At 48.5% G+C, this 15,330-nt stretch overlaps 1 protein-coding gene across 5 annotated transcripts in view; it reads right to left on the bottom strand.

Annotated features, from left to right (window-relative positions):
* Window positions 1-15,330, bottom strand: part of GRAMD2A (GRAM domain containing 2A) — an 80,628-nt gene that overhangs the window by 24,385 nt on the left and 40,913 nt on the right. For all 5 annotated transcript variants that reach the window (XR_002908896.3, XR_002908897.3, XR_002908898.3 and 2 more), the window contains exons 4-7: window positions 10,168-10,240; window positions 9,485-9,588; window positions 7,746-7,844; window positions 3,240-3,311 (exon numbers count right to left, since the gene is read on the bottom strand). Coding sequence is in view for 2 of the 5 variants with exons in the window: in XM_024213752.3 (XP_024069520.2) it covers window positions 3,240-3,311; window positions 7,746-7,844; window positions 9,485-9,588; window positions 10,168-10,240 (348 nt within the window). In the remaining 3 variants the exon portion in view is untranslated. The remainder of the gene's footprint in view (window positions 1-3,239; window positions 3,312-7,745; window positions 7,845-9,484; window positions 9,589-10,167; window positions 10,241-15,330) is intronic.

Here is a 15,330-nt window from a genome sequence, read left to right as displayed (position 1 = left end):
CAGCATGCGAGTGTTTCTTCTAGTTTCCAAGACTGAACAAAACCAACATAACGTAAAGACACTTTGGTGACAGTCTGGGCTTGGGGAGGATGCTAGGAGCGCCGAACTTTGAGTTCCAGCTCTCCAGACCCATGGCCAGACTTTGGGTAAGTCATTTCCCCTCTCTGTGCCTCAGTTTCTCCTCCCTGTAAAACAGGTAACACTGACTGCGGGGGAGAGCAAGAACTCCTGAGGCAAGTTATTGGGTTCCACCTAATTTGGTTGTCAGGATGAATCAGCAGAAGAACTCTGCAAGTCCATGAAAGATCCAAGCTCCTGACAGCCTGTTACATGCCAGAGATACTTTTCTGGATTAAGAATACCTCTGAATTATACCACAGACCCAGATAGCTCAAAATAAAGACATAAGAAATAAGGTGGTTCTTTGGAGGCTTTTTAAACTCAGCACCAGGTTAAGGACTGATGGATTTCTTCTCCTCAGACTTTTTTTTAAAATTTCCCCTAAGATTTAATTTGTACCATGGTTTTTATTCCAAAATTTAAAACCCCTGTAAAGAGAGTGTAAAAAACACAAATACCGGCAGAGCCAGTGTTCTTACATCGAGGTTATAAATAATGCACATGCACACCATTAGAGCAAAGAAATTCCTTGGATTCAGCCTAGTTTATCAGTGACCTAGAAAACAGCAGAAATTCAGGCTCTCTTGTGATGCGACATGTGAATTATGTATCACGGGCCCGATTCTGCTCCCGGTCAAGACAATGGAAACAGTATCAATGCCAGTATTATGACGTTAACCGCCAAGTGGGTTTTCAATATTGTGAGCTGCCACTTGACAAAGACCACCTTCGCCTCCAGGTGTAAACTGAATTAGGGACAGTGAAGGCAATGTACATGTAAGAGGATGGCTTGGACCAGTCAAGCAAATGGAGCATCCATAATTCTCATCCAGGTGGGGTTTGAACCTCTTTCCCTCCCTCCCCCAAAGAAATATAAAAAAAAAAAAATTTAAACTCAACTCCAGAAGTGAGTATGTTTTAAAGTCAAGAAAGTCAAACGAGTGCTTTATAAAATACAGCGCATGACGTGAGAGAGACAAGGTGGGTGTATTGGACCAACTGCCGTTGGTGAGAGAGACAAGCTTTCGAGCTCTTCCTCAGGTCTACTCCAAAGGCTGCGTCTCTCAGCAAGATAGCAATAAAAGAGATCACCTTGTCTCTCTAATATGCTGGGACCAACACGGCTACACCACCACTGTATATAACAATGTATGTCACGGGCAGTTTAACAGTACATGTTAGGATATGTGATTTAACTCCAGTAGCAACACTGCACTACTGTGTGCATGCATGCAGGCGCGCGCACACACACACACACGTAGGAGGCAAATTACATGGACATGTATTTCCTTATATTAAAGCATACAGAACTTTCCATCTTCAAAGCACTTTAATAAATTCTCACTCCCGCCCCCCGGTGCATGATCCCCATTTTACAGGTGGTGAACTGGGCACAGAGAAGTGCAGTCACTTGCCCAAGCTCATGTCAGTGTTAGAAGCAAGAAGGATGGTCTTGTTGCTGAAGTGCAGGACTGACTGCCCAATGCTTCTATTCCCAGGTGCCACAGATTCCCGTATGACCCTTGGGCAAGTCCCTTAAGCTCGCCACACCTCAGCTTCCTCCTCCATAGGATATTGCTGACCAACCTCACTGAAGTGCCGAGGCTGAGTTAAGTCACGTTTCCTGTATTCGTTTATTTCAGGGCGACAGATGGAAAAGCCTTATTGGAACATCCTGCCCACAACTATGATCTGGCTCCCAGCCCTGTACTCAGACGTCATCCCGCTCTCCAGCGGAGTCACTTCAGTGATTGCCCGAGAATGAAACATTCGGTGAGCTCTGTACTGCAGCAGAACGCACAGCACTCAGACAGAGGTTTAAGCATCAGCCATCTGTGTAGGTACTGGCTTAATAGGAGAGGGGATTTGTCTTGCAGTAAGGGTAAGAACAGCTCAGCCGTTCTGCTGCCCGAACTGGGAACGAGAATCTAAACAGCAGGTTTATCCCCAATGGCCTGGACTCATTTATTATGAATGGAAACATTGAAGCATTAGCATTCCCTGCATGGGGCCGATCTAAATTAAGCTAACTGGGGTGGGGGGGTTGATCTAACGGAAGATTCCACCTAGAGGAAGCTAACCTCACCAGCCAGGAACATGTTTTCTCACCCCAGGCCGTATCTAGGCATATTCCGAGTCATGCGAGCATGCTGGAGAACGTTGGGGAGGTTCGAGGAGCTGACTGCTAGCTAGGCATAGACCCAGCCCGATACGATCACTTGCTCCAAGGCGCAGTTGCAGAAAAGCTGCCAGCTCCCCCTCTTCTATTCAGGGAAGGCAGTGCCTGCCTGGCACTGGGACCTGTGCCGTGGGACTGATATCCTGCAAGCCTTTCCAGGCGGAGACAATCTCATGGATTTATGATGGTCCTGATTTCTGAATGCCTGTCATTGGCCGTACTGTCATTTGCCAGCAGAGGGCAATAGTTGAGCCTCCCAGATGTCCCTCCCTTAGGACCTGTCCCTGGGGAGCCTCTCAGCCGAGTATGCTGGCACATGATGCTCCCCAATGGGGTCTGTGGTATCCCCTCTGCTCCCACTGTCCAGCACTTGAGACGGCTCCCCCAGCACTATCAACGCATCTAAGCCCTATGGTTCTGTTGGGGGCGTCCATTGGTTCCTATCAGGCAGCGACAGACCCAGTGCTCCTCTCTCATCACTAATCCAGGCACCATTAGTAACAGGCATTTGAAGCTGGACGAACAAAGTAACAGGGGAAGATGCTCTTGCTCCCATGCCCATTCGAGCTGCTCCTCCACCCCCGGCAGTGGATGTCCAGATCACCCTGCCTGCATACATGGGGCGGGGGAGTAGCAGACCAGTGAACAAACAAAGCTATGCAACTTTGAGATGTGAGGCTGTAACGTTTGATCCGTCAGGCAAACCCTTCAGAGTCTGCTCTGCAGCAGCGTCCAGGACAGCTATTCCCAGGGGGCACACAGGGAAAATACAGAGCCTTCCACCATCCTGGACAGGGGCCACATCACACAACGCATGTGAGCAACAGATACAGTGCTGCCACCGTCCAAGCACAGTGGTTTCAGGGCACGCACTTCAGTCTCGAGCTCCCTCCAACCCGTTGGTGGGAGCTACTGGATTTGTGATGAACTAGAAGGGTACCTGTAGGTGCGTGCAGACTCTCCTCAGCACATCGTACACGCTGTCTCGAGAGATCAAGGACACAAAGATGTACTGAAAACAAACAGAGAGAGAAGCAGCAGTGAGAGGCTATCCCTGTTCAGCACATGACATCGGCCCGGAGGTACAGGCTCCTCTCTCTGCTGGGATGCTCAGAGTTAGAACCAACAGCACATTGGAGTTCTGGCTCCTGTTTCACAGTGTGAGCATTTAAACGCTCACCACCATGCTAAGCGCTCTGTTGAGATGCACAGGAGCAGGTTACAAAGAGCTGATGCTGCAGCCAGCCGTGTGGCAGACTCAGCATAGCATCATGCTGATGGACGTGGGAACATCTCGTTTTGCTAACAGAAGGGCCATCCGCAATGGCATTATGGTTCTGTGCAGGAACACCAGGACTCGGAGTCATCCTACTCCCAGAGGAGAGGCAAAAACTCTCATCCCACTCACACTAGTGGCAGTTTTGTCACTGACTTCAGTGGGAGCAATTAGGCCAACACTGGGTACCTTGAAAAACCTACCTTTCAGGTCACTAACAAAACAAATTTAAGGTTTAAGACTAATAGGACTTTGCTTCTATGTACTGTAGAGTGGCTTTCAGTGAGAACTCAACTCTAATGGGTTCTAGAGAGCATGTTTTCAGCCAGCACTAAAATGCAGCCACCTCTGGGGTGGAATATTGGATTATCAGCGCCAGTACTCACTAATCATGGAATCTGGACTCAAAAGGACCTCGAGAGGTCTTCTAGTCCAGTCCCCTGCACTCATGGCAGGACTAAGTATTATCTAGACCATCCATGACAGGTGTTTGTCTAACCTGCTCTTAAAAATTTCCAATGATGGAGATTCCACAACTTCCCTAGGCAATTTATTCCAGTGTTTAACCACTCTGACAGTTAGGGAGTTTTTCCTTGATGTGATTTAAGCCCATTGCTTCCTGTCCTAACCTCAGAGGTTAAGAAGAACAATTTTTCTCCCTCCTCTTGTAACAACCTTTTATGTGCTTGAAAACTGTTATCGTGTCCCCCCTTCTCTTTTCCAGACTAAACAAACCCAATTTTTTCTATCTTCCCTCATAAGTCATGTTTTCTAGACCTTTAATCATTTTTGATGCTCTTCTCTGGACTCTCTCCAATTTGCCCATATCTTTCCTGAAATGTGGCGTCCAGAACTGGACACAATACTCCAGTTGAGTCCTAATCAGTGCAGAGTAGAACGGAAGAATTACTTCTTGTGTCTTGTTTACAACACTCCTGCTAACACATCCAGAATGATGTTTGCTTTTTTTGCACCAATGTTACACTGTTGACTCATATTTAGCTTGTGATCCACTATGAGCCCCAGATCCCTTTCCAGAGTATTCCTTCCTAGGCAGTCATTTCCCATTTGTAATGTATGCAACTGATTGTTCCTTCCTAAGTGGAGTACTTTGCATTTATCTTTATTGCACTGAATATAAATGTAGGAAAGGAAATGAAGAATGACTATTTCACTTGCAACTGGGGGGGGGGGATGTTAGACAGGTCAGAGCTGGGACTCCAGCCAGGATGCCTGGGCTGGTCTCTCTAACTCAAGGAGAAAAGTGAGATAATTAACTAGTCAGAACCATAAATGCCGGCTTCTAATTTTCCCCAGGGGTGCTCAACCCCTCAGCCCCAGACCCCAACCCCCTCCTGCCCCGCTTCTCCCTGTCCCTGCTCCACCCCCATCCCCATCCACCTCTTTCCCAAGGCCCCTCCCCAGCCCCACCTCTTCCCACCCTCACTCCGCCCACACCCCTTCCCTATCCCGTTCTGTCCCTTTCACTGAGCACACCCCATCCCCACTCCTCCCCCTCCCTCCCAGCGCCTCCTTCATACAGCTGAACAGCTGTTCTGCGGCATGCAGGAGGCACTGGGAGGGAGGGAGAGGAGTTGATCAGCAGAGGCTGCAGGCAGGTGGGAGTGGGGAGTAAGGGGGGAGCTGGCTGCCGGTGGGTGCTATGCACCTGCAAAAAAAATTTCAGCCCTGTAACACCCACAGAGTTGGCACCTATGGTCAGAACAGTCAGAGTCTTGGTGTTGAATTTTTCCCCAAAGGTAGAAGCTCCCGCATCACAAGGCCCCAGTGTTGTGTGGGCCATTGGCAGTACTGAAGCCTCCATAGGAAGAGTTCCATCTACTTCACCATTTCCTACCATCAACAGCAGGATAGAACACGGGCCACCGCTTGTATTCTGCATGGTTACCCTCCAAGTGAGGAGCCCTGTTCCTGTGAGAGAGCAGCGCACGGAAATTTACATGACCCTTTTAGAAAGCAGGGTTCTTGCGAAGTTTGCTCGACTGCATAGCAGAACAGAGCATGGAAGGGGAAAAGCGTTCGGTGCGTGCACATAATCAGTGGGAAAATAAGTAAGTAACAATACCATTTTCCTCCAGAGGGCCCAACTTAAAGTCTTATTCCTCCCACTGTTTAAGATGTCACTACCAAGCTGGAATTTCCCAACAAGGGGCTGTTTTCCATACTGCTTAGCTTTGCTCTCACATTTTAGTGCCAGGAGGAGGGGTGTACAGAAGGCTGGCTGTCTCCAGAAGTTCCTTCAGCTTCATCTGTAGCAAAACTCAGAAGCTTAACACCCACTTCAAAGTGTCTGTTCTATTATAGATGTGTCCTCCTGTGCACTCCCCATCCCTTGCACAAACAGTGACTTGTTTGCTGATTAAGTGGGGATTTCATTTTTTGAAGCACACGAACATTCCAAACCAGGTTTTTGAGGCTCAGCCTCCCCTTCTCTTCAAGCTGCCATTCCCTATGGGATACCATGCCCAGGACAAGAGCATCTGCAGGTTATACCTGATCTGTCATTCAGAAGAGAAGTGGCTGGATTTAAGCAGAAGCATTAGAGAATTCTGCTCACAAGTTCAGATGAACTGGCTGAGAGTGCGGGAAGGTCACATGCCTCTTGATGTAATTGTTTCAGGATGCTGAGTTCACAAGACTAATACACAGGGGCTTGACAGTGTGAAAGGATTCACGACTAGAAGGGCTGGCACACGGAGTTTTTTTTAAAGTTCAGATTCGACAGTTCAGCAGAAGAATCCCCACGGTTCAATGGCTCTCCATCATCCTTGCCAGTCCCCCCACCCCAAAACCAAATTTAAAAACATCAAAAGGTTTCCATTTTTCAATTCAAAACAATTGTTTGGTTTGAATTTTACTTCAATTTGATTTTGAAAAGGTTAAACTTGAAGGCAAAATGTTCTGTTCAGCCCCCAGCATTGTTAACTGTTTGATTCAGCCACCGGACTGAAAGATCAATTATTTGCACAATTCTGCTCTCAAGTTGTGCTGGTTTGGGCCTTTGGAAGCCGTGGGGAAGAGTTGGCTAAAGCAGTGCTGGGGCCTAGGACATGGCGCTTGTCCCTTCAGTTCAGCAGTGTTCCAAAATCCCAGCATGGGGCTTTGGCTGCCAAGGGGCCAGCTGAGAGGAGACATCATACCAAGGGCCTCATCATCTGCGCTCTTTAATATTCCATGGGACCCTTTGCAGAAGGAGCATTAGCTAGATCTGAACAAAACTCACATAACACAAGATGCTGGGCATAAACCTGGATAAGACCCCCCGTTACTCTTGGCCTAATGGGGTTGGCTGGAAGCCAAGAGGAAGGTAGCCAGGTTCAGCTGGGTATCACTTTGTGTTCGTCTCAACCACAAAACATAATTCACAGGCAGGGGAGCGTGTGTGTGTGTGTGTGAACTGAAAGCAAAGATTCTCCCAGCTGTATTGTCTGCCCTCAGACCCTAGCCAAATTCCAATATGCGAATGACATTCTGCCTCCGCACGCATCCCCTGTGGTTCCAGTTGGGGATGCGAGTCTCCTCTTCGTTTCCTGGCCTAAATTGTGTAGTGTTACTGTAAGCAGTTATGGTGCCAAGTATCAGGGGGTAGCCGTGTTAGTCTGGATCCACAAAAATAACGAGGAGTCCAGTGGCACCTTAAAGACTAACAGATTTATTTGGGCATAAGTTTTCGTGGGTAAAAACCCCCACTTCTTTTTACCCACAAAAGCTTATGCCCAAATAAATCTGTTAGTCTTTAAGGTGCCACCGGACTCATTGTTTTTGTAGGCAGTTAAACAGCTGCCATGCCCGACCCCAGAAGTGGCTGCACCAATTAAGGCCCATCCTTCATACCTTACTCACACCAACGCTCATTGCTTTCAATGGGTGTTTTCCCTTAAGTATGAAGTGCATGATTGGGTCCATGTTTGCTAAGCATTTGGGGATGGCCTGGAATGAGAGATGCTACGTACATTTAGGGTTATAATAATAGCTGAGTTGCCAGGTCGTCTCAGCAACGCGACACGGAGCAGCTACCCATGCTCCGTCACATCACAAATGGTAGCTGTGAGATGCAGGGGAGCACCCTAGGGGCCTTCTGTCAGATTAGACTCTCACATGAGAGCACAGCACAGCTGCTGAGTGGAAATAAGACCCCCAATCAGTTACCTTTCTGCTGGCATTGGTGGTGATAGCCAGCCCATTGGGCAGCAGCCGGGCCGTTTTGTGCTTTTTTATCAACTGAACCGAGACCACTGGGATAACCACCTGAAATGTAAAACAAACACCAGGTAAACGCACACGTATTATAGGTGGGGATCCAACAGTGAGGAACGAGAGCCACAGAAAAGCCCACGAGGGAGCTGGCAGTTCTGTGTTCCATGCAGGGACTGGAGACTATGCAGTCAATAAGGCATGGGGCCATGCAGGGTATGTTTATGCTGCAATAAAAGATCTGCGGGGGGGAGGGGGGGGGAAATCTCAGTGCTCAGACCCGCAGTCCACCAGCCTGAGTCAGCCAACCCGGGCTCTGAGACTTGGTGCCGTGGGTATTTCCCTCCCCCCCGCAGTGTAGGCATACCCATGCTGGCCAACGAGGATTAAACATAATATGGAACAGCTGCCTGTTAATGGAGCTCTGTGCACCCAGTGCACTGAATGAGATGGGTGCTTTGGGAAAAGAACAGTATGTGATGGGCAACCTTAATTCTCACATTTCCTAACTTCTGAATGCTTGACTTTGCAACCTTAGTGATGGTTTGTTAACATAGTTGTGTGTGGAATTTCTTTAGAAATACAGTGAGCCAATCTCCATTACATGGATGTCTAATTGCATCCTGTATTTGATAGTAACCTAGGTAACAATCATTGGCTGGGGACATCTTTACATTTACTGAGCAGTATTAAGGATCACCGCACTCCATGTAGTAACCTTGGTTTGAAAAGGTTTTTAGTTTATACATTTTCAATACAATTAACACAAAAAAAGACCATTGTCCAATACCAACAGAGCAGATCTTTGTCTAGGGACCTAGATAAGAGTCCCTGCATTCAAGGGCACAGTTAAAAATAAACCAGGATGTAGTTTCATAGCAGAATAACTTCACTGAAACATGCTCAACTTTGGGAGCTGACTCGCATTCCTTCTATCAGAGATCTGTTTAAATAGGAATATCCGCTGGTATAAATAATTCAGCTGCTCAGCACTGTTTTTAAAGGAAGTCAGTTCTAAAAAAAAAAAATTTAAAAAACCCCCACAAAAAAGCTACCTGTCAGCTACAGCATTAATAGTAAAATGTCAAATTACAACTCAAGCAGAGAGTTGAGAGGAAGATTCAGATCTGTTTCAGAATCCTCTAGGAGCCTTTGATCTTGAGGCACTGACAGTTTGAGCCTCTAAAAATATTTGCGGTGTTGAATTAAAAAAGCAACACAAATAAACAATATTTCTATTAAGAAGGTTACTAGAGGTTACAGAGGTTACTAGATACGTAGATGGCTCCCCCAGCAATGCATGAAAACCCTCACCCCTGCTTATGGCGGGCTGATTTTGGCACTACAGCATTATTTAACAGCTTAGGGCTGGAGGGAAAATGCATCATTGAGGAGAACATCTGGCAATGTAACCCTTCACTGGGCGCTAGAAGTCGCATCTCATCCTGCTAAGCCAGAACCTGGGCCGGGGGAAGGAATGGTCCAGGGGCTCCCGTCTAAGCGCAATAAAATCTCTCTATGAGTATGTGACAGAATGAGGTAAGGGTCCATTAGGCCCACATGGGACAGAGGTCAGTGCTAGGCAGTGACGGGGAAGGGAGATCACTGCCATATGCTGGCGCTGGTGTTTTGGAATCAAATGTCAGGCCTCTGCCGAAGGCGAAGTGCGGTGGAGAGCAGCCGCGTGGCGTTACCTTGATGTCCTTCCCGAAGAGGTTTGCATAGAAGCAGAGCCAGTTGGGGGAGATGTAGAGCCGCCCCTGGATGAGGATGTCTCTCTGGAGCGCACAGGAGCAGACTGTAACACACACAGAGGTAGCATTGGGAGGGGTGGGGAACCCACAGACCTCAGATCCAGCCCCACAGCAAAACCCACAGAGCCCTGTGCGGATGCCATGCCTGGGGATGGGGACTCCAGCAAGTTGCCAGACACCTGCCCTGAGATGCTGCTAGCTACAGTGCCCTGGACATCCAGACAGGGATTTTCTCCCTTCCCCACGTTTTGGGGACATCTGATGTTCATAAAAGCAAGGAACCAATCCCACCGTGCTAAGCACTGTCCCTCACAATTAAAGTGTGTGGCGCGAGGTGGACAAACTCCCAACAGAGCCTAGGCTACGACGATCAAACTCCTCAGCTCCTGACCTCCAGCCAGGACTCGAAGACTGATCTCCAGCATGAAAAAGCTTGTGTGTGAATCCACTACAGTACATTGGGGCCCGGTGGGGTTCTGCATTTGTCTCCTTCCTCAGCCTCTGGTCTCAGCCACTGTCTGGTCATCCGTGGAACGGGGAGGGACGCTGGTCTGACACCAGTGCAGCACCGAGGTTCTGTACAGAAGTCTCTCTACTCCCTCGAGACTGTCTCCACCACTCACCTTTCAAGACACTCTCCTCCGTGGGGATGTCCTTGAACAGCTTGTGGTACTGCGAGTTGTATTTATTTGGTGTCTAGAAATTAAAAAGACAGGTGGTCAGAGAAGCTACCTGGTGACCTGACTGATACACAGACAAGAAACATCCCCGTCTCCCCCTGAATGGGACCCACCCCAGATCCTCCTGCTCCAGAAGCCTGGGGCCCTGCCACTAGAGCTAAAGAAGAATTGCTGTAAGAGTTACAGGGTCTATGACACAGTGGGGCAGTTCCAATTTTAGCCAGTAGAGAGCAATGGTGCACACTTACACTAGCCAGTTCCCTATAATATTTAGTTCATCTAGGAGATGACAGTCTGAACATTCGTGTGTTGAAACAATTTGGGCACTAAGCCAACCAGGAAGCAAATGTTTGGCCCAACACTTTAGCTTCCTCCATTATTAAAGAATATTATTTATTATTTGTATTTCCATAGTGCCTAGGAGACAGACCAGAAGCTCATTGTGCTGGGCGCTGTGCATACACAGAACAAAAAGACGGGCCCTGCCTTAAAGAGCCGACAGTTGTAAGCTTGGTCTACATTGCAAACTTATGTTGGTATAGCTACGTTGCTCTGCCCTGAGGAGTTTACAATCTAAGTAGCGTCTTCACTAAGCACTACAGTGGCTGTATGTGTAGACAAGCCCATGCTAGAGACAAGAACTGGCTACAGAGAGACGGGGAAGTACAAGGATGCAATGAGACAATGGGCAATTAATCTAAGAAAATTAAACCCTTCAGGACATACACTGAGCAATATATTTTTGATGCCTTTTAAAGCATTATGTAACAATGGAAGCAGAATTGAAGAGCATCAACAAAGGCGGAAAGGCGCTGGCCAGATCTCTGGATCACACAGCTGGGCCCATTAGCACCCTGGCACCACATTTATGCAATTCCCAAGTTTAAAATGAAATTATGTGCAAGTAGCTCACTGCTCTCTTAGTAAATCTGGTGCAGAGAGAAAACCTCCAGAGGCTGTACAACAAAGAAGATTTTACTTCTTAGATTAAATCCCTTGAACACCCGAGAAGCAGCCTCTCAGTTTTGTCTGGACTGCATCATACCCATGTGCCAATGTCTGTCAACCGAGCACACTGCTCCACTGCACTGGCAGGGACAGAAATACAGAGCTGGGTGCAGCAAGATCCTGCGGGCACAATAACCCACACACAAGAGGAGTGACACCAGGACGCTACTTAGACTGTTAACTCCACAGGGCAGGGCTTGTCTTTTTGTGTTGGGTTTGTACTGAGCCAAGCATAACGGGGCCATGGTCTATCACTGGGGTCCCTAGCACCACCACAATACAAAGCGACTGCGAAACCATGTGGTAACCCAGGGGACCTTCCTCGAGGCAGATGAGCCATTTGCACAACGCCACCCTCTAGGATTTATTAAGAAGAAATAAACCGAGCCACTCACAAGCGACTCCACCTGCCTGGCTAGGTTCTATAGCTGGCCAATGGGCTCAAAGGCAGCAGAGAGAACCAAGAATCTGCAGAAACACCTGCCCTTCATCCACTGCTAGGAGAACACACCCATCACCACCATCCCATACTGGGCCCTGGCCTACAGCTACACTGACTGACAGCAGTGGTGGAAGGAATCCAGCTGTTGTAGGAGCCACCGCAACCTGCCAGAATGATCTACCCCTGTACATCAGACGTGACATGCGGCAAGAGCCAGATGCACTGTTTGCATCAAGAGATGGTGTCTTCAGCAAGGGTCTAAGCAGGGGTTAAAGTGATAGAATGGGGGGAGCTCCCCCTTCTTTCCCTGGTTAGGTGAGCAGCACTCCCCCATGGGCTCCTTAGCAATGTAATGAAACAACAGCTCCCCCCGACTCCCCGTTTCACTCCACACTGGGACTAATATTCGTTTGTCAAGGCCAGGGGGGAACCCTGCCCTCCCTCAGGCAGCCATGGGCCATCTCCTCCATCAACAGCCCCTGCTGATCTGCACTCGACCAGCGAATGCCCGATTGAAGCAGCAGGTGTAGCACCAGCTGGAATTCCAGCAGAGATGACGCCCTCTGACAGAGCCTGCCACCGCAGAGACAGGCAGTGGAGCCTGAACCAGAGCCGCCCGACCTGGGAACCACCACAAAGTGCCCTTGCAAGGAGCCCTACATGCCCTGGGTTTGGCATATGATCACAGCAACATTGACCCCAGACACAAGGAAAGCTGTCCCTTTAAGAGAGCTGGGGCTCAGCATTACCTGTGCCGAGGTTAGCTCACCTCTCCAGGTGAAGGAAATGACACCAGGACAGGAGCATATGACTAGACACCAGGCCTGCTGGGGAATACAAGGGCAGCCCGAGTTCACTCAGAGAGGCGCTGCTAGTACCAGGGCCGGCGACAACTCTCTACAGCTCCCAGCCAGGCGGCCTGTGAGAGACACCTGCTAGGAGCAGGAAGCCCAGCTAGGAGGGTAGAGAACCTGGGGAGAGGGCTGTCAGCAACTGGAAAGACTTTTGAGCTAGAGGGAGGACTACATGGCTGCTGAAGGACTTGCTGGGCCTGGGGAAGGGGGTTCTGTCTGGTATTCTTTAATAATTAACCACACCCAGAAGGGGAGCAGTATTTTGAAAACACCTAATGTGGTGGCTGGTCTGAAGCGAGATTGGAAGGTAAAATGAGGCGGCAGCAGGGCCCTAAATCAGACTAGGCAAGTCCTGGCTACACACCTCCAGTGTAGTACTACTTGCAATTATGGATAGATTCTGTTTAAAAAACAACAACCCCCCCTCCCCCAAATAAATAAATAAATAAATGCATGGTAGGTCCGTCACAGAAACAAGGAAACCATAGTCCCTGCCTCAGAGAGCTACCATGCCAAGCAAAATGCTTGCTTATTACTGTCATCTTATTATTTTCCTGTATGGTTCCCCCTCAACGGGTAGGAGGTTCCAACAGCATACCTTCCCTGCCTCCTGCCTGTAACCCCTCTAGACACTGATGCATACTCTGAATGCTCTTCAGCTTATTTTTATAAATATTTCTGTCTCCACATAGCCAGCCCAACTGCATCAAGTCTGCAGAGGTCACATTGCTCAGGGGTCTAGGATCACGTAATGAAAACCTCCCGTAATCAAGGCCCTTCTTCTGCTGTTTGTATTTTGTTTAAAATTTCCAAGGAATGTATCAGTGTTCATTGCAAACATTTGAAAAAATGGTGAAAATTGGTGTCAAAAATTAAGGACCTGGTTTTCTGGGCAAATATCAGGGTTAATACGTGGGATGAGAGGACAAAATAAAAGAGCAACCACGAGAGAGAAGTGGGCCCAGAAGCGGGAGAGGTGGAAGGAGCGAAGGCACCAGCTCCTTGTGTTGCCTCCTCCAACACTTCCACTTCTGGGCCTACTCTAGAGGGAAAGATGGCAGCTCAGTTCCCTGTCCTGGCCAGGTCAATGAGCGCCAGCTCTCTTCCAGAGTGGGGAGCCACGTCCAGGCAGTTCTGGCACTTCTTTCTGTAAGGACACAAGCACGGATGTACAGGTCCATGCGAGTGTATCTTTCATTACATTGCCTTACTCTAGCAGACAGCCTTGCATTTACACTCAATCTAACTTATTATTTACATAAAAACACCTCTACCTTAAGTAACACACTGGATTTTATTAATATAATCAGTATTTCCATGGACTTGAGTGGTCCAAAGAACGGAGAAAAACGGGGATGGGGGGAGAAATCGAACAGTAGCTAGAATTTCAGTAAAACACAAAACCAAGTGCAGATGCACGTGGGAATAGAGTCAAAGCTCTCTCAGCAAACTGCCAAATTCCATTCACTCATTCTCAGCCACTATGGAGGTAGCTTCCGGGACTGTCCCATTGTTACTGGAAAGCAGAAGCAGCAAGAAAACCTGTGTGCTTACCAAGGGCTGAGCAAACACAGGCATGCAATTACACTCAGCCAAATAAAGAGCGGCATTTGAGTGGGAAAGCCCATTCAAAACCAGGACTAAGTCCTGATGGAGGCCAAAGGAGAGTTAATTTTTAACAAGATCAGATTTGTTTCAGAATGAGGAATCACCCGTAATTCGTCTTTCTAAAGAGGGATTAAGGTGCAGTGGCACCAGGGAGGGTCACTCTGCAGGCAGGCTCCACCCCCGGCGGTCGGGATCACATACTAAATGCAGCCCTTGGAGTCAGCTGGTGCAACCCTGCCGACTTCAACCACCTGAGACCTGCCCCGCCAGCGCTGAACTTAGCTTAGAGGAGAGGCCCCTTCTTCCACCAGATGAGGGGCTTCCTTCCTCTTCTCTCCTTGTTGTCCTGCCCTGGGCCATGCCTTCCATTACGGGACCCCTTCCCTCTGCTTGCCATGTCCAGCATTCATCCGCCTTTACAAAAGCGAACAGGAAAAGCCACAGCAGTAACTCATGGCCAAGCCTGAGGTTCCATTGAGCACCCAATGTGGACATGACACACACACACCTTCCTGCAGAAAGCTCCTTTCCACATACAGCCCCAGAGGTCAATCACTGCAGCATGTCAGACAACCTGCCAGGAGGCGGCAGACGCACATAATGCATCACCTGTCCCTCCCGTGGCCTTGTCAGCATTCAGCTGCGCACCATCTTTGACAAATAAGGAAGCCCAGGGCCCAGATCACAGACTGCGCTGTACCTGATCTAGACGAGAAAGTGGAGAGAAATTATTTGATTCATATTGTGTTAAAATGGCAATACAGCCTCACCTCAACCAGCAAAGCTTTTGGCCAGAGAATACAGAGAATAATCAACACCAGTGGTTATGAAGCTTGAACAATATACTGATGTGTCATTTTAGGACCTTTTTCCATAAGACTGAACGAAAAGGGAAGAGAAAATGGTGCGATTCCAGGGTTGTGCGTGCCATGCTCCCTGCTCTGTTGGCACAAGGCTGAGATGGGCAGTTTATTACCAAACACATTTGGAGTCAGTCAACCAAAGCTGGAGCTTAAAACACATTTGCTGAGCAATGTGGTGCTCCGAGGACCTCACTTGTCATGTATTATTTAGCAGCACTAAGGAGTCAGCTGTCAAACAAACACTAATCCAGCACCAGCAGTTACAAGGCATCAATGGAAAGACAGCAGCGTTAACCTGCACATGTGTGGCCCAACACTCATCTGCCTTCCC

The sequence above is a fragment of the Terrapene carolina genome, unplaced genomic scaffold, assembly GCF_002925995.2.
Source record: "Terrapene carolina triunguis isolate 2854851 unplaced genomic scaffold, T_m_triunguis-2.0 Scaffold67, whole genome shotgun sequence".
Classification (NCBI taxonomy): domain Eukaryota; kingdom Metazoa; phylum Chordata; order Testudines; family Emydidae; genus Terrapene; species Terrapene triunguis.
Note: the sequence above shows the minus strand (reverse complement) of the source record. Positions and strands in the feature narration are given on the sequence as shown.